At 43.6% G+C, this 25,471-nt stretch overlaps 1 protein-coding gene and 1 long non-coding RNA gene across 3 annotated transcripts in view; one reads left to right on the top strand and one right to left on the bottom strand.

Annotated features, from left to right (window-relative positions):
* Positions 1–9,410, bottom strand: part of upb1 (ureidopropionase, beta) — a 171,779-nt gene extending 162,369 nt beyond the window's left edge. The window contains exons 1-2 of one of the 2 annotated variants that reach the window (XM_043716200.1): positions 9,254–9,410; positions 6,739–6,910 (exon numbers count right to left, since the gene is read on the bottom strand). In XM_043716200.1, the coding sequence (XP_043572135.1) occupies positions 6,739–6,910; positions 9,254–9,369 (288 nt within the window). In that variant the 5' untranslated portion in view covers positions 9,370–9,410. The remainder of the gene's footprint in view (positions 1–6,738; positions 6,911–9,253) is intronic. The other variant, XM_043716199.1, reaches the window with a different exon arrangement.
* Positions 9,411–9,416: 6 nt separating this feature from the next.
* On the top strand, positions 9,417–18,142 carry LOC122562883. The gene is made up of 3 exons (XR_006315431.1): positions 9,417–9,929; positions 13,962–14,714; positions 16,830–18,142. It is a non-coding gene; the product is annotated as an uncharacterized LOC122562883 (long non-coding RNA).
* The last annotated feature ends 7,329 nt before the right edge of the window (positions 18,143–25,471 follow it).

Below are 25,471 nucleotides of genomic sequence, written 5' to 3'. Positions count from 1 at the left end.
GTTTTCTGGATCAATACATTTCTGGATTAGTACAAACAGAATATCCAAGACTGGGAATTAGAAAGGGCCCCTTGCGAAGAGGGACCATAATATGACAGAATTCTTCATTAAGGTGGAGAGTGATGTAATTAATTCTGAGACTAGAATTCTGAATCTAAATAAAGGAAACCATTTGAAGTGTGAGCTGGTTATGATAAATTGGAGAATGTTACTTAAAGGGATGATTATGGACAGGCAATGACAAACATTAAAGAGCCTGTGGAACAAATATAAAACAGGAAACATAGCCCAAACGGGAACTAGTCCATGGCTAGCAAGAGAAATTTGGGATAGAACGAGAGGCATACAAATTGGTCAAAAAAGAACTGGATGCAGTTTAGATTTAGCAACAGAGGATTTAAAAAAAAAGATTCATTCAGGGTAGTGTCCTAGGCTCAATCTTCAGCCAGTTCACCTTCCCTTGTCACAAGATCAGAGCTGGGGATGTTCACCGATGATTGCTGTGTCAGCACCATTCTCGACTCCTCAGATACTGAAGCAGTCAGTGCTCAAATGCAACAAGATCTAAACAAAATCCAGGCTTGGGCCAACAAGTAGCAAGTAACATTCACGCCATATAGATGCCAGACATGCCCATCACCAATAAAAGACACTAACCACCGCCCCTTGACATTCAATGGTATTACAAAATTACTAAATCCCCCACTGTCAACATCCTTGGAGTTACCATTGCCCAGAAACCCAACTGGACTCATCACATTCCTGAAGAAGGGCTTATGCCCGAAACGTCGATTCTCCTGTTCCCTGGATGCTGCCTGACCTGCTGCACTTTTCCAGCAACACATCTCCGGCTCATCACAAACAGTGGCTAGAAGAGCAGGTCAGAGACCAGGGATACTATGGCGAGTAACTCACCACCTGACACCCCAAACTCTATCCACCATCTACAAGGCACAGGTCAGGATTGTGATGGAATACTCCCCATTTGCCTGGATGGGTGCAGCTCCAACAACACTCAAGAAGCTTGACACTATCCAGGACAAAGCAACCCGCTTGACTGGCACATCTACAAACATTTAATCCCTCCACCACCGGTGCTCAGTAGCAGCAGTGTGTACTATCTACAAGATGCACTGCAGAAATTCACCAAAGATCCTTAGACAGCACCTTCCAACCCCACGGGCCCATCAATCTTGTGGTCATCTGCAAATTTGGGAAACGTGATTAGTCGTGATTCCAACAATGATTCCTGGGGAACTCCACTAGTCAGCAACTGCCAATCTGAAAAAGAACCCTTTATCCGCTCTCAGTCTTCTGCCAGTCAGCCAATCCCATACCCATGCCAGTACCTAGTGCCTAAGACCTAAGCTCTTATCTTATTTAGCATCCTGAGTGGCACCTTGACATAGGCCTTCTGGAAATCCAGAAAATAGATCACATTTGCTGGCTCTCTTTTGTCTAACTTGTGTTTTACCTCAAAGAATTCTAACAGATTCATCAGGCATGACTCAGCCCTATTTTCCTGCACTTTCAAGTACTCCACAATCTCATGTTTAATAATGGACTCTAAAATCTAACCAACGAGCCAGGTCAGGCTAACCAGCTTATTGTTTCCTGCCTTCTGTCTCCTTCTCTTTTAAAGGGGATGTGATCTTAGCCATTTTCCAGTCCTCTGGGACCCTCCATAACTCAAATGATTCCGGAAATCACCAATACCTCCAAAGTCTCCTGAGCTCTCTCAAGTATCTGAGGTGTAGTCTATCTGGCCCAAGTGATTTATCCATCTTTCAGCCTTACCCAGCACCTTTTCCTGAGTGACGGCACTGCATTCACCACTGGAAGTTCTAGTACGCTACAGGTGTATGTGTCCATCTACATGGTAAAAGACATGTTACCTAATCAGTTCTGTGCTATTTCTTTGTTCCCCATTACTACTTATTCAGCCTCACTTTCCAGCAATCCAATGTCCACTCTTGCCTTTCTCTCTTACTTTTTAAGTACCTAAAAATATTCTTGCAATCTTTTATATTACTAGCTAGCTTGCCCTCAATTCTTGTTTTTTTTTAAAAAAGATATCCTTTGGTAACTTTCAAGGCTTCTCACTGAACTTCACCATTGTATGTTTCAAACAATTCAATTTTACTGTGTTGCAAATACAGGTATAGTGAGGCTGATTTGCTTTGGCTATCTGTCCTCATGTTGTAACACGGAGTCCAGTGAGAGGAAGGAAATCGTGCAGGGAATTGATGGGATTAAAGGCCAATAATTCCCCAGGGCCCAATAATCCACATCCCAGAAGTGGACCAAGAAATACTGAATTAATTGGTGGCCATCTTTCTAAACACTCTGGAATGGTTTCTATGGATTGGGGGCTCGAATATAATCCCACCATTTTAAAAAGGCAGCACGGTGGCTCAGTGGTTAGCACTGCTGCCTCACAGCACCAGGGACCCAGGTTCGATTCCAGCCTTGGTGACTATTTGCGTGGGTTTCATCCGACAGTCCAAAGATGTGCAGGTTAGGTGAACTGGCCATACAAAATTGCCCATAGAGTTCAGGGATGTGAAAATTAGGAGCATTATTCAGGTGAAAATGTAGGAGTAATATGGTAGGGGAATGGGTGTGGATGGGACACTCTTCAGAGGGTCAGTGTGGACTTGTTGGGCCTAATAGCTTGTTTCCACACTGAAGTGATTCTGATTCCGTGGTAGAGAGAATAGAGAATTATAGATCGGTTAGCCTGACATCAGTAGTGGGGAAAATACTAAAGATTTAATAGCAGAGCACTTGGAAAACAATGACAAGATCAGAGAGTCAGCATGGATTTACAAAAGAGAAATTATGCTTGTCAAATCTGATGGAAGTTTGAGAACACAAGTAAGTAGAGTTAAAAAGGGGAACCAGAGGATGTGGCTCACTTGGAATTTCAAAAGGTTTTGGACAAGGTCCTATATAAGAGGTTAGTATGTAAAGTTAAACATTATGGGAATGATTGCACTGGAAGGGATGTAGAAGAGGTTTGCCAGGATGTTGACTGGGTTGGAGCATCTTAGCTAGGAAGAGAGGCTGGATTAGCTCATTTTTCTTTTCATTGGACTGGAGAAGGTTGAGTCATCGTATAGAAGTGTATAAGATTGAGGCTGGACAAAAAGCAGCTGTTCCACTCAGTTGAAGTGGCAATAAACTAAGAATATAATTTTAGTTGAAGAGTCAGAAGTTTATAAGGGATTTGAGAAAAAAAAACCTTTTTACTCAGATGGTGGGAATCTGGAATGCCTGGGACAGTAGAAGCAGGAAACCTCACAGCCTTTAAAAACTATGTTGGAATGAGCATTTGAAGTGTCATAACATTCAAGACTATGGTTTAATTGCTGGAAGGTGTGATTAGCGTAAATGGATTGGTTTAGACTTGATGGGCCAAAGGGCCTCTTCTCTACTGTATGATTATGAAACTATGACTCACAGAGTAGCAGAAAATTTACTGACATCGCTAGAGAACTGGTTGGTAGTTAGGAAACAAATAATAGAAACAAAAGGAACTTCTTTTAATTGACAGCCAGTGACTACTGGGGTACTACAGGGATCAGTGTTTGGACTCCCTATTCACAATACATGTTAATGATTTAGGTGAAGAAACTAAGAGTAATACTTTCATCTTTGCAGATGACACAAAGCTGAGTAGAAGGGTGAACTGTGAGGAGGATGTAGAGATGCTTCAGTGTGATTTGGACAAATTCATCGGATAAATAGATAACAGATTAAGTATAATATGTACAAATATAAAGTTATCCATGTTGGTAGCAAAAACAGGACAGCAGATTATCATCTGAATGGCAATAGATCATGAAAGCAAGAGGTGCAACCAGACACAGGTGTTCTTGAAAGTTAGCAGACAGGTGCAGCAGGCAAATGGTATGTTGGTCTTCATAGCAAGGGGATTCAAATACAGGAGCAGAGATGTCTTGTTGCAATTATGCAGAACCTGTTGAGGAGTATTGTGTGCAGTTTTGATCTCCTTATCTGAAGGAGGACGTTCTAGCTGTGGAGGGAGAAAGGAGCCCCAAGCATTTTACCAGACTGATTCCTGGCATATGAAGAAAGATTGGATCAGTTAGCACTATAATCACTGGAGTTCAGAAGAATGAGGGTAGATCTCAGAAACCTATAATAGTATTAGACAGGGTAAATACAGAAAGACTACTCCCATTGACTGGAAGGGAGGGAGGGGTCCAGAATTAGCAAGCACAGTTTAAGGATACAGAATATGGCATTTAGGACAGAGAGGAGAAGGAATTTGTTTGGTGTGCCTGTAGAATTCTCTGCCACGAAAGCATGTGAAGCCAAAACAATGAATGATTTCAAGAAGGAGTTAGGTTTAGATTTTAGGGCTGAAGAGGCTGAAAGGTTATTGAGCAAAAGCAGGGAGTTGGATGATCAATTATAATCACAGTGAATGACAGATGGTGCAATGGCCAACTCCTGCTCATATTTTCTAAGTTTTGATTCTTTGCAGATTCACAATCAAAAATAACATAGCAGGTTTAAAAAAAATGAAAGCAAGGCAACGCAGCTCATTGGCTAGAAACAGAATTGAAAAGTAGGATGGGTGAAGCTGTATCTGAATTTTCACGATAGAGATTCTCCATCATGAAGAAAATGAAGCATATACCTGGAAATCCCAAGTTCTACCCTGTAAACAACACTTCCAACTTTCACATATTGGGTCAGAGTAACCACATGCATGAGTCAACAGACAGATGGCAACTTAAATGATCAGATGCTTCCAGTTGACTCAATCTGAGGTACTCAGTGAGGAACCCTGTATGTGCAAAGCAGAAACTGATATATGATTTCTTGGATAGCCATCATACTCTTTTGAAGAGATACCTCCTTGGATCTGGTCTCAGGAGACATTTAGAGGGCTAGAGATAGTAAGGCACCATTGAGGAGATAGGAGATACCTTTAACCTTTAGTAAAATGAGTCATTCTTGTACAAAAAATGCATAAATACATTGGGGTTATTGTTCTGTCAAATAATGTCAGAAAACTGTTGATTCCTTTCCTGATTAAAAATCTGTCTGTCTCAGCCTTAAATATACTTAATGATTCAGCCTCAAAACCCCTCAGATAAATAATTCCTCAGAAGAGAAATTCCTCTCATCTTTGTCTTAAATGGGCAGCCCCTTATTCTGAGATAATGCCCTCTAATCCTAAATTCTTCTACGGGGGAAAACAACTTTTCCACATCAATTCCGTCAAGTTCTCTAATAATGTTATGATTCAATAAGGCAGTCTCATTCTTCAATATGCCAAGTACAGGCCCAACCTATTCAATCTCTCCATACCTTACATCAGCCTAGCAAAATTTCTCTGGACCGCCTCCAAACACCTTTCCTTAGATAGGTAAGGGGATTAAAACTCTTCACAATATTCCAGTGGGAATTTATCACTTCTATGCACCTAATCTGGGAGCAAAACCCCAGTTCTTGATCAGACCATTTCACAAAAAGAATAAAAGAGGGTGCAGAAAGAAAAATTGCACAGGTAATACCAGAACTAAAAGATTATATTTATCAGGAAAGTCTAATCAAGCTCAAAAGTCAGACAATTTTCTACAAAAATAAAAGGTGATCATTTGGAGGCCTGAATTTATTAAAAGATTCAATAAAGCAGACCTGAAGAAAATATTTCTAATTCTAGGGGTGTTTAAAGCTAGGGACCCAAAAATGTAAGAGTATCTAAAGGAATGTCTTTATCTAGAACATGGAACTTACTACCACTGGGAGTGTCTGAAATGAACAATGTGGATACATTTAAAAGGAAAGCTAGATAAACAGATGGAAACAGGAAATAGAAAGATTTTTCAGATATGGCGAGAGAAGGTATATACAGAGGAAACTCAATTATCCGAATATCAATAATCCGAAAATCAGATTATCCGAAGGACATCGAGGTCCCAATAGAAACACTACATCAAAGATGTGTTTCCAGCAGTGATCGCGTCTTTTGTTTCTATGATTTAAAGGCACCGTCTCCAAGTGACTAACCTCCCTCCTGCCCTCCCTCTCTTCCCACACTTTCCCTGGAGTTCTACATTGGGGTGTACCCTAACCCCCTCCCCAGGAATAATCTCTCCAATATTGTCCTGTACAGGGCAAACATGGAACCTGTCAGAAAATTGCAGTAAAAAGCTGGTGTGTCTGTGTGCGCACTATTTGGAGACTTACCCCCACAAAGACAGCGACAACAGCAGTTGTCTTGTTGTTGGCGTACAGTCCAGCTGCCCTGGAGAGGGGCCGGGGGTGGACGGGTGCTGGTGAGGGGGCTGTGCTGGGGCCGGGGAATCGCACACTGTGCTGGGGGCAGGGCTGGACTGGGTTGGGGGCAGGGGCTCACGCACTTTGTGGTGGGGGGCAGGGGCGGTGTTGGACAGGGGGGTGGCGCGGTGTTGGGGGCCAGGTCTCACACACTGTGCTGCTGCAGTCTCCTGACTAGGGAGCAGACTTTAAAAACTCTGAGCCCCAGAGGAAAGGCATTTAATCAATTTTTCAAATAATCGATTATCCGAACGAAATAGTGCCTGCCCTTTACATTCGGATAATCAAGTTTCCACTGTACAGAACTGAACCACTCGGCCCTATTTGTGGTCTGTAAGTGCAGTGTCATTTCTTAGGACATCCACAGTCATTGCACTGGTTTCAATTCAAACACTGAAGCAAGCCCACACTATCCCACACCTGCTCAGACACAGGGAAATCAGTAGGAAGGAGAATCTTGTTCTGAATAAGTCCCACTCGCACAACTCGAGGCTGACGGAGCTGCTCTGTGGCGGCCTCAAATCCAAAACCCTTTAGCTGAAAGTCCTTCTCCAGAGAGGCTGTCAAAGCTGACTTCGGCAAATCCAGCTTTCTGCAAAACAGAAAATGTACACTTAATGCTCGACAATCTAAAATTCAGGCTTTTATTTTCATTTATACAACTACTTTCGACAAAATCTCAGTTGCTCCCATGTATATGTTGCTTTTACCCTTCCGGATCAAACTAGTTGTGATTTTAGAAGGTGCTGCTTAAGGATCTTTGGTGAATGCCTGTAGTCTATCTTGTCAGCAGAACACACTGCTGCAACTGAACGTTGGTGGCAGAGGGAGTGGATGATTGTGGATATGATGCCAATCAAGTGGGCTACATTGTTCTGGATGGTGTCAAGCTAGTTCAGTGTGGTTGGAGCTGCATCCATTCAGGTTTTCCTTCATTGAGTGAGGATATTGCATACAAAAGCAGACATGTAACTTTGAAATTAAACAAGAACTGATTAGGCCTCAGCTAGAGTTTCAGGAAGGACATTAGGGAGAGCACAAAAGAGATTTACAAGAATGTTGCCAGGGCTTGGAGATTATAGCTGTGAGGAAACAATGAATTGGCTAGTGATAAGTAACTAAATGAAGGTATACAAAATAAAAGAAAACAATGGCACAGTGGCTCAGGGGCAGCATGGTGGCTCAGTGGTCAGCACTGCTACCTCACAGCACCAGGAACCTGGGTTTGATTCCCACCTCTGAAGACTGTGTGGAGTTTGCACATTCTCCCCGTGTCTGTGTGGGTTTCCTATGGGTGCTCTGGTTTCCTCCCACAGTCCAAAGATGTGCAGGTCAGGTGAATTGGCCGTGCTAAATTGCCTAGTGTTAGACGCATTAGTCAGGGGTAAATATAGGGTAGGGGAATGGGTCTGGGTGGGTTACTCTTCGGAGGTAAGGTATGGACTTGGGGGGCCCCAAGGGCCCATTTCCATAATGTAGGGAATCTAATCTTTCAAAAAAAAAGGAACTTCGATATCATGGATATGGAAGACGTCTTTTCAAGACAGAGGGGTCAATTATCAGAAGGTACAGGTTTAAAGGTGATAGGTAGAAGGCTCAGATAGAACATGAGTGGGTATCTGTCCATTGCCTAGTTTGGTGTTTCAGGGAGAGACAAATTACTTAAACAAACAACTTATTTAAAGCTGAGGTGCTGTTAGCTGCAAGGGATGAAGGAGTGGGAATATAATGGACAGCTAATTTATTTAGTCAGTGTAAACACGATGGGCTGAATGCCCTCTTTCAGTGCTATAACTTTTCTCTGGTTCTATGAAATCGTGCAGCCAGGTCTCTCTTGACTGGGTCAAAGTATCTTGCTCATGGTAGTAAATCTGTAAACACAAGATTTGCTATTAATAGAAACAGTTCTGGGGTCAGTTTGAGATAAAAAGCTTACGAAACTATTTAGCAAGTCAGCAAGTATGGTGAATCAAAGAAAACTTTGTACTTGTACCTTTTTTCACCTCTTGAGATCTAAACATTTACAGCCAATGAAACATTCACTGCTCTAATTTAAGAAACATGCCAATATTGACCACAGCAGGAGCTCATGAACAGCAAGGAGTTAATGACTATCTGTCACTTGTGAAACTCATTAAAATGGACAGGATTAGAAGAACTAGGCATGGAAGTAAAACATCCATTAAGATCAAGGCAGGTCTGATTCCAGCCTCAAGTCTGACTTCCTTACTGCACTCCATAACCCTAGTCTTGTTGATCAAAAATCTGGCAAGCTCAGCCTCAAATACAATCAGGTTTGCTGAAACCTGGTCTTCCAGAAGGAATTAACCCTGACCGAATGTTGCAGACGAGCACATTTCAAGGTCAAGAACTATATGCTGAGGGACGCATTAAAGAGAAGGCTTTTATATAGGAAACAATCAACATCTCAGTATATGCCTAACATGTTGTAGTGCCAATTAAGCACTTTTAACGTGTAGCCACATTTAAAATATGGGAAACAGCAGCTAATTAATGCACAAAGTCCCACAAAAGTAGTGTTAAAGATACACCCCCCCCCAATAATCTGTTTTTTGTGACCTTGATTCAAAAGTAAATGTTGGCCACTACTTCAGGTGGAGAGACATTCCTTGCTCTTCATGCAAAGCCAGCTCCTCTGACAGAGCAACACTCCCTCAGTACTGCATCGGAGACCCTTCTACCACAAATTATTGTGTTTAGTAAGACAAATTTGTGTGGACAGGTGAAGTTTTGTTCTGGACAAATTTTAAAAAAAAAAATCATAAATCTAAGTACTGAGAGGACAGCAGGAGGACCCACATCTTCGGCCTGAGGCCGCGGGGCTCTCTGGGGATTGTAGTTCACTAACACACACACTCTCTCGGTGTGTGTCTGTCTCTCTCTGCGGGGACTACATTCTACATCCGCTCCTCACCTCGTGTCTTTACCATACAGCATCCGCCAGACATGCTGCAGCACCGCGGCTGGAAGGTGCTCCTCCAGACAGTCCTCCAAAGAGCTGACCTCTGCAGCCGCCATCTTCGCCGCCATTACCAGCCCCTCAGAGAAACTGCTGGAAACATTGCGGAGGCCCCGCCCCGCCCCCTGTCCGGATTGGACAGACTATCGCTCCCCTTTGCCCTGATTGGACAAGTGTCGGCCCGTCACCTGTCCAGTTTGGCCACACCCCTAATTGTGGTGCTGGAAAAGCGCAGCGAGTCAGGCAGCCTCCGAGGGGCGGGAGAGTGGATGCCCCGGGCTGGAGTTCCCCATCAGGAATATCAGCACTACACTCTCGACTCCGAGCTCCAGCATCTGCAGTCCTCACTTTCTCCACACCCTTAATTGGCCAACAGTGCCCTGCCAAGTGAGGTGGTGAGGATTGCATTTGTATAGCACCCTTCCCAGCCTGCACCAACCCCACTCACGTGAGAAACAGTGGCCAATTTGCGAACCTACAAGCAACAATGAGATAAAAACTGAAAGAACTGCAGATGATGTAAATCAGAGACGAAGACAGAAATTGCTCTGTTTTGAACAACGGGTTCTGGCAGCATCTGTGAAGAGAAATCAGGATGTGGAGGTGCCAGTGTTGGACCAGGGTGGACAAGGTCAGAAGTCACAGACACCAGGTTGTAGTCCAACAGGTTTATTTCAAATCACAAGCTTGCAGAATACTGTCCCTTTATCAAATGAAGTAAGGAAAAGCACACGGGCACAGAATTTATGGGCAGAGAGACCAGGGGTCAGAGCAATCAAAAGGTCATAAAATTGTTTTAAGTGGAATAATAAGTCTCTACAGGTGATCAAGTGTCAGACGGTTTGAGTAAAGTGTCTACTAAGGGTAGAGAGATCTCAACAAGTTATCAATGTAATGGTGTTAAAACAGGATAGTAAGGAAAATTTAACAAATACAGAACAATATGGTAGAGTAATGCAACATGAATCCAAGGTCACAGTTTAGGCCGTCTTCTTATGAATTCAGCTCGGCAATTCCGCATTATCTCGAAGACCGCCTTGGAGGACACTTACCCGAAGATTGGAGGCTGAATGTCTTTGACTGCGGAAGTGTTCCCTGACTGGGAGGGAGTAATCCTGTCTGGCGATTGTCGCTCAGTGTCTATGCACCCGTTGTCATTGCGTCTGCATGGTCTCTCCAATATATCATGTCTCGGGGCATCCTTGCTGCAGTTGGTGTTCCCACACATTATGGTAGAATCCATGTTGATGATCTGATCTGATCTGACCTGGCTTGCAGAGGTTGCCGTGGTAGGGTTGTGTGGTATTTTGGTTGATGTTGTCTTGAAGGCTGGGTAGTTTGCTGTGAATGATGGTCTGTTTAAAGTTTGGCAGTTGTTTGAAGGCGAGAAGTAGGGACAAAGGGATTATCTTGGCAAGATGTTTGTTGTCATCGATGACATGTTGAAGGCAGTGAAGAACGTGACGTAGTTCCCAAGCTCAAGGGACAACAAAGGGTACTCTATTGGTCGTGTCCTGTGTCTATCTTCTGAGGAGGTCGTTGAGGTTTTTTGCTGTGGCATGTCGGAACTGGCAATCGATGAGTTCAGCATCATATCCCATTCTTATGAGGGCTTCTGTCATGATCTTTAGTTGTCCATTGCATTCCTCCTCATCTGAGCAGATACTATGTATGTACAGAGCTTATTCATAGGGCATGACTTCTTTAACATGTTTAGAGTGGAAGCTAGAGAAGTGCAGCATTGTTGCAGTTATTTGTGCTCTTCCAGTAAAGTGAGGTACTACGATGTCCTTGATGAGATGCGTCTATCTAAGAATAAGACTAGTTCTGAAGAGTAGTCCATGGTAAGTCTGAATGGACACCGCTCAACAATCTCCAGATAGGAATATTCCCTCCCAGTCAGGGAGTGTTTCAGCTGTCCAAGGACATTCAACCTCCAATCTTTGGGTAAGCAGTGTTCGAGATACACAACAATGCAGAATCGCAAGCAGAAACTGAAAGTCAAGTTCAGTATCCACAAAGTAGGCCTCAACCATGATCTTGGGTTCATGTCGTGCTACATGTAACTCTACCATACCATTCTGATATGTAAAATCTTCCTTAATGTCCTTTTGTAGCACCATCACCTTGCTACTTTATTATGATCTCTCTATCTTAATTGGTTTTTACATATTTTGATTACTTGTTATTTTGGTTACACCCTCAGCATGCAACTCTTATACCTATCATTTTGTTCCAGCAATTTGGTTTGTCTCCAGCACCACCTGGTTTTTTAATTTTTTGTAATTATCTCTCTTGCCTCAATTATTTGGATTTTAGTTCATCCCCTTCAGTTACTATTGAGCTGTTGACACTTTATTCACAACTTGTGACACTTTTGTTCACCTGCAGAGACTTATTATTCTGTTCTCCACTCACATCACTTGTGTGATCTTTTCATCTCTCTGCCTATAAATTCTGTGCCTATATGCTTTTCTTCACTTCACCTGACAAAGAGGCAGCACTTCAAGAGCTTGTGATTACAAATAAACCAAGAGAAAACAGAGTTAACATTTTGTGTCCAATAACCGTTCCTCAGAACTGATGATAGCTAGGAAAATGTTGGTTTCTATGTAGAAGATAGGGTGGGGGTAGGGATAAGGAGTGAACAATAGATGGAGCCCAAAGAGAGGGAACATTTGGACAGACAAAGGAGTGGATAACAATCTGGTTAGGAGGATGAATAGCTATTAATGGGGACTGTTATTGGCTAACAATGAGTTATTGTAATAGCAGACTTTGTGATAACAAGGCCTGATGAGTGAAGCTGGGGGCTAGGATTTAGGAGAGTTCAAGCCCTAAAGTTATTGAACTCGATCTTGAGTCCAGAAGAGTCCCTAAAGCAGAAAATAAAGTGTTGTTCTTCCAACTTATGCTGAGCTTTGCTGGAGTACTGCAGCAAGCCTGAGGCAGAGATATTGGCCAGGGAACAGGGTGATGTGTTGAAGTGGTAGGCAACTGGAAGCTCAGGGTCGTTTTTGTGGGCAGAAAGTAGGTGTTCTGGGAAACGATCACCCAGACTACATTTCATTTCCCTAATGTAGAGGAGACCATATTGTGAGCAGCGAATGCAGCAGACTAGACTGTGTGAAGTGCGGGTAAAGCACTGCTTCAACTGGAAGGTGTGTCTGAGGTATTGGATACTGAGGAGGGAAGAACTAAATGGGCAGGTGTTGTACCTTCGGCGATTGCAGGGAAAGGTGCCATTGGGCTGTGGGATGATGTTGGGAGTGAAGGAAGAGTGGACCAGGATGCCCCGGAGGGAACGATCCTTGTGGAAAGTAGACAATGGAGGGGGGGGGGAAGGGAAATATGTGTCTGGTGTGGCGTCTGGAGCTGGCTGAAATGGCAGCTAATGATCTTCTGAATGTGGATCCCTATTACTTTTGCAAGAAGGAAGAGAGGGGGTGAGGGCCAAAGTGCAGGTGATAGGTCAGACCTAGTTGTGGACCCTCTCAACAATGGTGGTGGGGAATCCTTGGTCAAGGAAGAACGTAGACATTTCAGAGGCTCCCTAGTCAAAGTTGGCATCATTGGAACATATGCAATGAAACGGAGCAACTGGGAGAATGAAATGGTCTTTACAGGAAGCAGGTGCGAGGATGTATAGTACAGGTGAATGTGGGAGTTGGTGGGTTTATTAGTGAATATTAGTGGCTAGCCTGTCCCCAGAAATAGATGTTGAGAAATAGAAGGGAGGAGTCAGAGATGGACAAGGTAAATGTGAGGGCAAGGCAGGGTGGAAAGTGGAAGCTAAGTCGATTAAATCTTTCCAGATCCGGACAAGAGAGGGAGGCAGTGCTGATGTTATCATCAAAATATGAGAGAAAGCTGTCAGTAGGGGCTGGAATAGAACTGGGACAAGGAATGTTCCACATGGCCCACAAAGAGAAATGAATAATGGCTGGATAATAATCTGTTCTCAAATGGTGGCTTGGGAATAAAATTGGCCAGGCCACAAGCTTTTGAACTGGGGAAGTCAGTGGCCTAGTGGTATTATTGATAGATTTGTTAATCTGGAGATCCAGGCAAGGTTCTGGGATTGCAGGTTCAAATCCTGCTATGGTGGAATGTGAATTCAATTTTAAAGATCTGGAATTATGAGAGTAATGATGACCACTAGTCAATTTTTGGATAAAATCTGGTTCACTAATATCCTAAAGAAGCTGCCATGTGATTACAGACTCACAGCAATGTGACTGTTACTTAATTGTCCCTCTGGGCAATTAGAGATGGGCAATAAATTCTGGCCTAGCCAGTGATACCCTTATCCCATGCATAGTTAAAAGTTAAGGGTTGGTTGTTAGGTGTGATGAGAAGAGTTCTTATGGAGGCAGATAGAGACAGTATTATGATACACATAATGCAAGAAGAATGGGGCAGAGAGCTGAACAAAAAATTCTACATTGGCAAACAGTATGAAGGGAATGGAAGTTAAAACTTCTTCATTAAAGTAAATAAACTGGGGGAATCCAAGATGGCAGCAATCTAGAAGAGTCGCTGTGCACCGCAGCGCAGGCAGGATAGAGTTTTAACCCACCCTATTCAGGTCATCTCAGTTAATTAGGACTTTGGAAGAGTCACAGAGTCCTAGAACTTTACTTATCTTCGTTTTGCCACCTAGGGTTACTGAAGAAAGGAGCAAGTTCGCCCGAGGCCCAACCCACAGGCGCCACAGACTCGATTACTTACCAGGCCTTGGTCTCGGAGCTCACAAAGTCTCGCGAGTTGCTGGGGAAGCAGATCAAGGACAAGCTGGCCCTGATACCTGCTATGCTGGGGGACCGTGGGAAAAGGTCGGATGAGGTTGAACACAGAATCACAGTAGTGGAATGTGAGACTGACTCTTCTAAGGACTGGATCCAGGCCTTGAAGATGCTGTTGCATAATTTTCTTAATCAGGTTGATGATCTTGAGAACAGAGCAGGAGGAAAGTCTTTTGTATTGTTAGTCTGCCAGAGGGGGAGGAAGGTGAGCAACCAATGGAATTTCTTGAGGATTGGCTGCTGAAATTCCTTAACTTGGAGGCTGGCATGGCAAGGCTGAAGATTGAAAGAGCTTGCTAGTTCGCGGTACAGAAGCCAGGTCTGGACCAACGCCCTTGCCGTATCCTGATGTGGTTCCACAATTATAGAGACAAATGGAGAATATGGAAGCTTCCAGAATCCAGGGGAAAGATCTAAAGGCTTTAGCTTATGAAGGCTCCAGGATCATGTATTTTCAGGACTTCTCCACGGCAATGATCCGGAAAAGGAAATCTTATGATGGCATCAAAAAAAGATTGAGGGAGCTCGGGATCCAGTACTCTCTAAGGTCCCCGGCAGTGCTTTGGATTACCTTTAATGGATCTGTATACTTCTTTCACTCATCAGAGAAAGTAAGAGACTTTGTGGACAAGCTAACTTAGGCTGGGTGATTTTACAGGTGCAGATAATAGGAAGGAAGTTTTATTGGAGTTTTCATTTTCTCCCTTTTTTGGCAATAATCTGGGTTAAATTATGCTCTGGGACGGATGGAGTATTCACTTTTAACTTCTAAATTAAGCTATACCAGGAGATGGATGGGGTATTCATGTTTTCTTTTTTTTGTGTTTGTGATGCGGCTCTATCAAGGAGAAGGAAAAGTGGTTGGGATGGCTCAACACCTATTTATGGGCAGTTTAAGGCTGATTTTGGTATTTAAATGCCCTAATTGCTGTATTGTCTGCGTGGTACGAAATAGGCTTTTGGGGTGTGTAGGTGCCCCCTTTGGGTGGGGGTTAAATTCCCCTATTCAGAGTCATTGGTGCTTTTTTTTTGTGTTTGTTGTATATAGTTTTTGGTAGTTTTGAATATTTGTTAACTGTAGTGGTTTTAGTTTGTGCAGTTTTTAATGTTCTGTGGATTTTCTTTCATTGAGGCTCAGCAATTTGTAATTTGAGTTCTTCCTCTCTGGAGTCTAAATGGACTCCAGATGGTTATTGCTAATGACCCACTTAAATCCACATCTATCAGAAATTTACCTGTACCCATACCAAATGTCATCTACTGCATACGTTGTACCCGCCTCTACATCGAGGAGACAGGACATCTTCTTGCAGATCGTTTCAGAGAACATCTCTGGGACACCCACACCCAGCAGCTCCACCACCCCGTGGCTGAACACTTCAACGCTCCCTTACACTCCATCAACGACATGCAGGTCCTGGGCCTCCTCCACCACCAATCCGTTACTACCTGCTGCCAGGAGGAAGAACGTCTCATATTTCACCTTGGGACCCTGCAACCGCATGAAATAAATGTGGATTTCAACAGCTTCCTCAATTCCCCTCCCCCCACATTATCCCAGTCCCAAGCGTCCAACTTGGCATCGCCCTCCAGACCTTTCCATCACTCCGTCCTCTGACCTATCACCTTCTTCCTTACCTTCATCACCTATCGCTTTCTCAGCTACCTTCTTCCCCCCCCCGCCCCCAACCCCACCTCTCATTTATCTCTCAGCCCCGGCCCACAAGCCTCATTCCTGATGCCCGAAACATCGATTCTCCCTGTTAGAGTCATAGACATATACAGCATGGAAACAGAAACTTCGGTCCAATCCGTCCATGCCGACCAGATAGATATCCCAATCCAATCTAGTCCCACCTGCCAGCACCCGGCCCATATCCCTCCAAACCCTTCCTATTCATATACTCATCCACATGCCTCTTAAATATTGCAATTGTACCAGCCTCCACCACCTCCTCTGGCAGCTCATTCCATACACTTACCACCCTCTGCGTGAACAAGTTGCCCCTTAGATCTCTTTTATATCTTTCCCCTCTCACCCTAAACCTATGCCCTCTAGTTCTGGACTCCCCGACCCCAGGGAAAAGACTTTGTCTATTTATTCTGTCCATGCCCCTCATAATTTTGTAAACCTCTATAAAGGTCACCCCTCAGCCTCCAACGCTCCAGGGAAAACAGCCCCAGCCTGTTCAGCTTCTGCCTGTAGCTCAGATCCTCCAACCCTGGCAACATCCTTGTAAATCTTTTCTGAACCCTTTCAAGTTTCACATCTTTCCAATAGGAAGGAGACCAGAATTGCACACAATATTCCAACAATGGCCTAACCAATGTCCTGTACAGCCGCAACATGACCTCCCAACTCCTGTACTCAATACTCTGACCAATAAAGGAATGTATACCAAACGCCTTCTTCACTATCCTATCTACCTGCGACTCCACTTTCAAGGAGCTATGAACCTGCACTCCAAGGTCTCTTTGTTCAACAACATTCCCCAGCACCTTACCATTGAGTGTATAAGTCCTGCTAAGATTTGCTTTCCCAAAATGCAGCACCTCGCATTTACCTGAATTAAACTCCATCTGACACTTCTCAGCCCATTGGCCCATCTGGTCCAGATCCTGTTGTAATCGGAGGTAACTCGCTTTGCTGTCCACTACACCTCCAATTTTGGTGTCATCTGCTAACTTACTAACTGTACCTCTTATGCTCCTCTTATGTTCCTCAGATGCTGCCTGACAGGCTGTGCTTTCTCAGCAACACACTCTCGACTGAAATCTGTTGCTAAGCATTGTAGAAGCCCGATTATTATAAATCTGGTCAAAGCATGGAGGATGATGTGGCAGGGCGAGGGCAACCTGCATAAGACCTCACCGTTTACCCCCTGAGTTGGAGCCCCAGGATTCAGGCCGGGTTCAATGGATTCCAACTTTAAAGCATGGGAGTCAAGGGAGTCTCCTGTTTGGCAGACCTACTTGAGGGAGAGGTCCTGATGTCTTTTGACCAACTAAGTCAAAAATATGGGTTACCCAATAGGGACCTCAGAGAAGGACCACGCTTTTAGGTCAGCTACAAGTCCAACATGGAGAGAAGAGCGCTCCAGTGAGTAGGCATTCTCACGGTCAGTACTCTATACCATTTACAGAGAGGGGGCACCTTGGAAAGTATGGAAAGACTCTGTAGAGTCTGGAGTCAGGAACTAGAGGTAGAAATTTTATCTGAAACATGGGAGACCTATGGAAGAATGTGAAAAAAATCTCAATATGCAGTAAAGCACAGGCTATGCAATTGAAGCCCCAGAGCGATTAGCAAAATTCAAGAAAGGAGCATCTCCAGGGTGCCCTAAATGTAAAACAAGCACCAGCACTCTTACACATTGTCTGTGGTCATGTCGTATGTTCTGTACGTGCTGGGGTACTATAGCGAATGAGGTGGATGAGATCCTGGGAATTGAAGTTAGGGCAGATCCGGTATCCCTTCTTTTGGGACTGCCGAATCTGCCTTCACAAGATGAACACAGGAAGAGAATATTTGATATTCTCACATATTGTGCAAGGAAGAACATTTTAATGAGCTGGACCTCAGAAACCTTCCCCGGTCTCATGGGGTGGTGCAGATTAGCACATCCCTCTGGATTTCCTTCCGAATGTGGTGCACCGGAAAACAGGTATTCCATCAGATGTGGTGGCTCTTCTTAAATTATATAGGCACAGACTTGTCAGCCATTTAACCAGAGCCTTTATATAGCTTGAAGGCCGGATTCGGTGGTCCCGGGGCCTTGGGGGAGGAAGCTTGAATAAGTACAGGTATAATAACTAATCCTTCCATGGTTGGGCGTCTTTGTGGGGATGCATTGGGTGGTGTAATTTAATTTAGCTTAATTTAAGTTGATTTTATCTAATTTGACCTCCTCTAAGTTAAGTTAGGTTAGTCTAGTATAATTTAAGCTTATTTAAACTAATTTGCTGAGCTCAATTATTTATTGAATTGTAACATGGAGAGATTGTTCCGTAGAGGAGAAAGTGAGGTCTGCAGATGCTGGAGATCAGAGCTGAAAATGTGTTGCTGGAAAAGCGCAGCAGGTCAGGCAGCATCCAGGGAACAGGAGAATCGACGTTTTGGGCATAAGCCCTTCTTCAGGAATGAGGAAAGTTAGTCCAGCAGGCTAAGATAAAAGGTAGGGAGGAGGGACCTGGGGGAGGGGCGTTGGAAATGCGATAGGTGGAAAGAGGTCAAGGTGAGGGTGATAGGTCAGACTGGGGTGGGGGCGGAGAGGTCAGGAAGAAGATTGCAGGTTAGGAAGGCGGTGCTGAGTTCGATGGTCTGGCGATGGAGGAGTCCAAACACCTGCTGTCCTTGGTGGAGTGGGAGGGGGAGTTGAAGTGTTGAGCCACGGGGTGGTTGGGTTGGTTGGTCCGGGTGTCCCAGAGGTGTTCTCTGAAACGCTCCGCAAGTAGGCGGCCTGTCTCCCCAATATAGAGGAGGCCACATCGGGTCTGGCGATGGAGGAGATTGTTCCGTACCTTTGTGATAATTTTGGTTTGTTTTGTAGGGTAGTAGATAGTTTATTTTGTTAATGTTTATGTAACATAAGATTAACTTACAGCCTTTTGTACTTCAATAGTTTTATCAAAAATAAAAACCTTTTTCAATAAAAAAAAGATAGTAAGTTTGTGGAGTATTTCTCCAATGAATTCAGGGCTTTCCTAGACATTAATTCAGGTTCGGCTAGTAGCCTCTCGGTTCTCTGGGAAACTGCTCGAGCCTATGCCAGGGGTTAGTGATTTCCTACTCTGCCAGTGAGAAGCGGCAGAAAGATAAGCAGCAACGTCTGCTCGAAACACAGTTGAAGGCATCCGAGAAGGCGTACTTTGACAAGCCCTCGTTGCCCTAGCTACAGAGGATCACAGTGCTTCGGTCTACATTGAACTCCATACTCGCGCAGACAGCTAAGAAGGAGCTCACCGTTGCAAACCAAAAGTTGATTTAGCACGGTGACAAACTGGGCAAGTGTATCTTGCCAGGCAAAAGAGTGCCCCCAAAGCCATTATGTCGATTAGGGAAGGCGCTGGAATCCTAACCTGTGATTCTAAAAAAATTAATGCGGCATTTCGGAGATTTTACTCCGAATTATATCAGTCTGAGAGTTTTGAGGATAAGCGAGCTAGGATGAAGTCTTTTTTCAAGAATCTGGAGCTCCCAGGTGAAACCCCCGAACAAGAGTCTTTTCTTAATGTCCTGTAATCAGTGCAGGCGGTGCAGGAGGCTGTGAAGCAGCTTCAGAGTGGAAAGGCGCCTGGTCCTGATGGACTTCCCAGTGAGTTTTATAAAGAATTTATCAACATGCTGTCAGGCCTGATGATCAGCATGTTCAATGATTCATACAGTCATAATCGCCTCCCGCCATCTCGAAGAGAGACCAATATCTCTCTTATTTTTCAAAAAGGGAACGCTCTGGAGGACTGTGCTTCCAATGGGCCCATTTCACTTTTAAACGTTGATTTCAAAATCCTTTCTAAGACTCTTGTGTTAGGGGTAAAAACTCTGTTGCCTTCTATTATTAAAGAGGATCAGATGGGCTTTCTAAAGGGCCGCAGATCTTCCAGTAATGTTAGGAAGGTTACTTAATGTGATCCAAGCATGTCAACAACAACCGCTATAGGGGTTAGTGATCTCTCTAGATGCAGAGAAGGCATTTGATCAGGTCAATGGTCATAACCTTTTCCTACTCTAGAGTGGTTTGGCTTAGGCAAAGTCTTTATAAGATGGGTAAAGGTCCTCTATAGTGACCCTCTTGCCGTGGTTCTCACCAATAGTGTGCAATCAAGCAATTTTAATATCTTCAGGGGCAGTTGACAGGACTGTCCTTTCTCGCCATTGTTTTTAAAATTGGTGAACAAGTCGCTGGGAGAGGCCACCTGTAAGGGATCCTAATATATCGGCTCCAGAAATGGGGTCAGAGTTATGTAAGATTTTGTTGTACGTGGATGATGTTCTTATCTTTTTGTCAAGTCCAACAGTTTCGGTACCTTGTCTGATACAATGCATCAATTCGTTTGGCACCTTTTCGGGTTACAAGATCAATTTTGCAAAATCACAGGCTATGCCTATGGGTGATCAAACAAAAGTACCAGGTTTTGAAGGCGAATTTCGATTCCCTTCTAAGTGGTCACAAGGGGGCTTTCTTTGTTTAGGTATATCCATTACTCCCATTTTTGATCGGCTGTTTAAAGCTAATTTTGCTCATTTATTCAACAAAATCAAACAAGATCTTTAAAAGTGGGAGGCGCTACTGGTTTCCTGGTTAAGTTGGATAGCCCTTATTAAAATGATTATCCTTCCCCGCCGACTTTACCCTATGCAAATGCTCCTTTTGATCTTCACTAGGCAAACTTTCAGGAGACTGGATGGCTCATTCAGCTCTTTTATCTGGCATCGTAAGCGGCCCCTTATTAAGATAACTAAATTGTTAGTTATTAGTTATTATTCATTTATTTATGCATTCATTTGTTATTTTTCTCTCTCATACTGTTACATGTATTTGTGTATGAGTGTAGTTTGGTTTTTTTGCTCTTTTTCTACACTTTTGAATTGCATTGTGTTTTGTATTTGTTGTAACATTAAAAAATCTATTTTTCAATAACAAATGTATTCAAAAAACAGTAAATAAACCATCTGCATTAAAATTGAGAACTAACAAGAGAGATTTAGGTCTAAACATTGACACAAAAACATGCTTACAAGAATCAAATTTGGAAAGTAAACACTCAAGGCTACACAAACATTTGGCAAGACATACAGAATGACAATGGAGATGGGGTAGTCCTGATAATAAAGGATAATATGAGGGCATCAGTGAAGAAGTATCTCAGATCATGAAGTTGAATTGGTAAGAGTGGAGATTAGAAATAGCAAGAGTCAGAAAACACGTGGAAATAGTTTGTATGCCCCCAAACAGTAGTTATCGCATTGGACACAGAATTAAACAAGGAAGTATTGGAGCTTGTAGCAAAGGCATCGTGGGGGTTTTGATTTTCATATAGACTGAGATCACTGAATTGGTAAGGGTGATGTGAAAGGTGAGTTTGCTGAATGTTGTCATGTCAGATTCTTGAATGAATACATTGCAGAACTGAAAATGTCTTCGATCTAAGTCTTATGTATGAAAATACCTTAGTTCTAAGTTGAAGCAAAGTTAATTAGTAACATGAAAGTAAAAGATCTGCTGGGAAGTAGTGATCACAATTCCATAGTAAGTTTGAAACTGAGATACCTCAGTTTGATCCACAGAAATAAATGGGGTGAAAAAAGAATGAAGAAATAAATGAAATTAATGTCAACAAAGAAAAGGTATTGGAGAAGCTTGAAGGACTAAATCCAACAAATCCCTAGGAGCTCATGGTTCACTCAAAATGAGAGAGCTATAGAGATAATGGAAGCAAGAGCTATGATTTTCCAAAATTCTTTAGATTCAGGAATTATGCCACCTGATTGGGAGTGGAAAAACAGTGAGGTAAAGGCCAATTAGCCTAATGTCAGTCAATGGGAAATTACTGGAAACTATTATTGGGGAAGCCTTCACAATGCCCAAGATCAACAATGATTCATCTTGAAGCACTGGATGGGTCTAATTCAAATTCGTCTCCTTCTGTTCCTAGTTCTTGCTTTTTCTTCTTCTACTCAGCTTGAGCATACTTCAATCCTTCCTCATCTAAATCTATCATTGCGATCCTCTATCCCCTACTCCCATATGTGCTTATCTAACTACCGCTTAACTGGAGTATAGGAGGTTGATGGGTGACCTTATTGCGGTTTATAAAATCAAGGGGGGCATAGATAAGATGAATGACAAGGGTCTTTTCCCCACATGGGGGAGTTTAAAACTAGGGGGAGTATTGTTATGAGAGGAGAAAGACTTACAAAAAGGACTTGAGGGGCAATTTTTTAACTCAGTTTTTTTTTGTACGGAAAGAACTGCCAGAGAAAGTGGTGCATGCATATACAGTTACAGCATTTAAAAGACATCGAGATAAGTACCTGAATAAGGAATGTTTGTAGGCAGGTGGGACTGGTTTATTTTGGGATTATGGTTGGCATGAACTGGTTGGACCAAATGGTCTGTTTCCATGTTGTATGACTTTATGACTCTATTGGCTTCCGCCACTCTGTGAGAGAATGTTCCACATTCCACGTGCAGCAGCGGGAACGGTGAGAGTGAGGAGCTGAGTGGGAGTGGTCGAATTGCACTCTGGGAAGGTGAGCGAACTGATACATTTGGGCAGTGGTTAAATGTGTAGTGTCTACCACCCACCCTCCTCCAACCAAAAAGAAACGACTCTGGTGTGTTGATAAGGTAAGACTTTTCTTTTATCGTGTGCTGGTAAGTAGTGTGATTGATAAAATCATCTTTGTTTAATTTATCTATTATTTGATGTTATAGTTGGACAAAGTTAAGCTTAAGAGTAAAATGGCAGGAGATCCCAGACTTGTGTTATGCTCCTTTTGCTTAATGTGAGAGCTCAGGGACGCAGCTGATGTCCCTGACTCCTCCTTCATGTTCAGGAAGTGTGTCCAGCTGCAGTTCTTGTTAGACCGCATGATGGCTCTGGAGCTGCGAATGGACTCACTTTGGAGCATCCGCGATACTGAGGAGGTCATGGATACCATGTTTAGTGAATTGATCATACTGCAGATTAGGATTGCTGAGGGAGAAAGGGAATGGATGCCTAAGAGGCAGAGAAAAAGCAGGAAGGCAGTGCCGGTGTCCCCTATGGTCATCTCCCTCCAAAACAGATATACCGTTTTGGATACTGTTGGGGGAGATGGCTCAACAGGGGAAGGTGCAGTAGCCAGGTTCATGGCACTGTCGCTGGATCTGCTGCACAGAAGGGCATGAAAAAGAGTGGAAGGGCTTTAGTCATAGGGGATTCAATTGTAAGGGGAGTAGATAGGCAGTTCTCTGGTCGAAAACAAGACTCCCAAATGGTATGTTGCCTTCCAGGTGCACGGGTCAGGGATGTGTCAGATTGGCTGCAGGACATTCTTAAGGGGGAGGGTGAACAGCCAGCTGTTGTGGTGCATGTAAGCACCAATGATACAGGTAAAAAAATGGGATGAGGTCCTACAAGCAGAAATTAGGGAGTTAGGAGCCAGGTTAAAAAGTAGGACCTCAGGATCTCAGAATTGCTACTAGTGCCACGTGCTAGTCAGGGTAGGAATGAAAGAATAGACAAAATGAATGCATAGCTTGAGAGATGGTGTAGGAGGGAGGGGTTCAGATTTTTGGGACATTGGGACTGGTTCTGGGGGACGTGGGACTGTTACAAATTGGACAGTCTACACCTGGGCAGTACTGGAACCAATGTCCTAGGGGATGCTTATGCAAACACTGTTGGGGAGGGTTTAAACTAATGGGACAGGGATGGGAACCAAATAAGGAGGTTAGTGGACAGTAAGGCGGTAGATTACACCTCTTCCCACCCTACCTCTTGCAAAAATGCCATCCCGTATAAGGAACTAGATAATGAAGTCAGCATGACTAAGGGGAAGAGTAGGCAGGGAGCAGATGATGAACACAAAGGGACAGGTAGTCTGAGGTGCATTTGTTTTAATGCAAGAAGTTAGTAAATAAATAGATGAATTTAGGTCTTGGATTAGTACCTGGGAGTATGATACTATTGCTATTACTGAGACTTGATTGAGGGAAGGGCAAGGTTGGCAACTAAATATCCCAGGATACCGATGCTTCAGGTGAGATAGAGAGGGAGGTAAAAAGGGTGGAGGAGTTGTATTACTGCTCAGTGAGGATATCACAGCTGTGCTGAAGGTGGGCACCATGGAGGACTCCAGCAGTGAAGCAATATGGACAGAGCTCAGAAATAAGAAGGGTGCAGTAACAATGTTGGGGCAGTACTAAAGGTCTCCTAACAGCGAGCGTGAGACAGAGGTGCAAATTTGTAGACAGATTATGGAAAGATGTAGGAGCAACAGGGTGGTGATGGAAAAATTTTATTTTACCAATATTGATTGGGATTCACTTAGTGTTAGAGGTCTAGATGGAGCAGAATGTGTAAGGAGAATCCAGGAGGGTTTCCTAGAGCAGTATGTAAATAGTCCCAACTCAGAAAGGAGCCATACTGGACCTGGTGTTGGGAAATGAGCCCGACCAGGTAGTTGAAGTTTCAGTAGGAGATTATTTCGGGAATAGTGATCACAATTCCGTAAGTTTTAGAATACTCATGGACAAAGACAAGAGTGGTCCTAAAGGAAATGTCTAAATTGGGGCAAGGCCAACTATACCAAAGGTCAGCAGGAGCTGGGGAACATGGATTGGGAGCAGCTGTTTGAGAGTAAATGCACATTTGATATGTGGGAGGCTTTTAAAGAGAGGTTGATTAGAATGCAGGACAGACATGTCCCTGTGAAAATGAGAGATAGAAATGGCAAGATTTGGGAACCATGGATGACAGGTGAAATTGTGAGACTGGCACGGTGGCTCAGTGGTTAGCAGTGCTGCCTCTCAGCACCAGGGTGCCAGGTTGGATTCCAGCCTTAGGCAATTGTCTGCGTGGAGTTTGCACATTCTCCCTGTGTCTGTATGGGTTTCCTCTCACAGTCCAAAGATGTGCATGTCAGGTGAATTGGCCATGCTAAATTGCCTATACTGTTAGGTGCATTAGTCAGAGGGAAATGGGTCTGGGTGGGTTACTCTTCAAAGGGTCGATGTGGACTGGTTGGGCCGAAGGGCCTGTTTCCACACTGTAGGTAATCTAACCTAATCTAATCACACGTGGACAAAGGAAGAAAGTTATGCATGGAGTCAGAGAAAGTGGGTGAGATTCTTAATGAGTACTTTGAGTCGGTATTCACCGAGGAGAGGGACATGACGGATGTTGAGGTTAGGGATAGATGTTTGGTTACGCTAGGTCAAGTCGGCATAAGTAGGGAGGAAGTGTGTATTCTAAAAGGCATGAAGGTGGACAAGTCCCCAGGTCTGGATGGGATCTATCCCAGGCTACTGTGAAGCAAGAGAGGAAATAGTTGGGTTTTTAACAGATATCTTTACAGCATCCTTGAACAAGGATGAGGTATCTGAGGACTGGAGAATTGCTAATGTCCCCTTCTATAAGAAGGGTAGCAAGGATAATCCAGATAATTATACACGGTGAGCCTGACATCAGTGGTAAGGAAGCTGTTGGAGAAAATACTGAGGGATAGCATCTATTTATATTTGGAAGAAAATGGGCTTGTCAGTGCTAAGCAGCATGGTTTTGAACAGGGAAGGTCATGTCTTACCAACTTAATAGAATTCTTTGAGGAAATGACAAAGTTGATTGATGAGGGAAGGGCTGTAAATGTCATTTACCTGAT

This window comes from Chiloscyllium plagiosum, chromosome 25 (assembly GCF_004010195.1).
Source record: "Chiloscyllium plagiosum isolate BGI_BamShark_2017 chromosome 25, ASM401019v2, whole genome shotgun sequence".
NCBI classification, from domain to species: Eukaryota; Metazoa; Chordata; class Chondrichthyes; order Orectolobiformes; family Hemiscylliidae; genus Chiloscyllium; species Chiloscyllium plagiosum.
The sequence above is the reverse complement of the archived record's forward strand: the minus strand, read 5'-3'. Positions and strand labels throughout refer to the sequence as shown.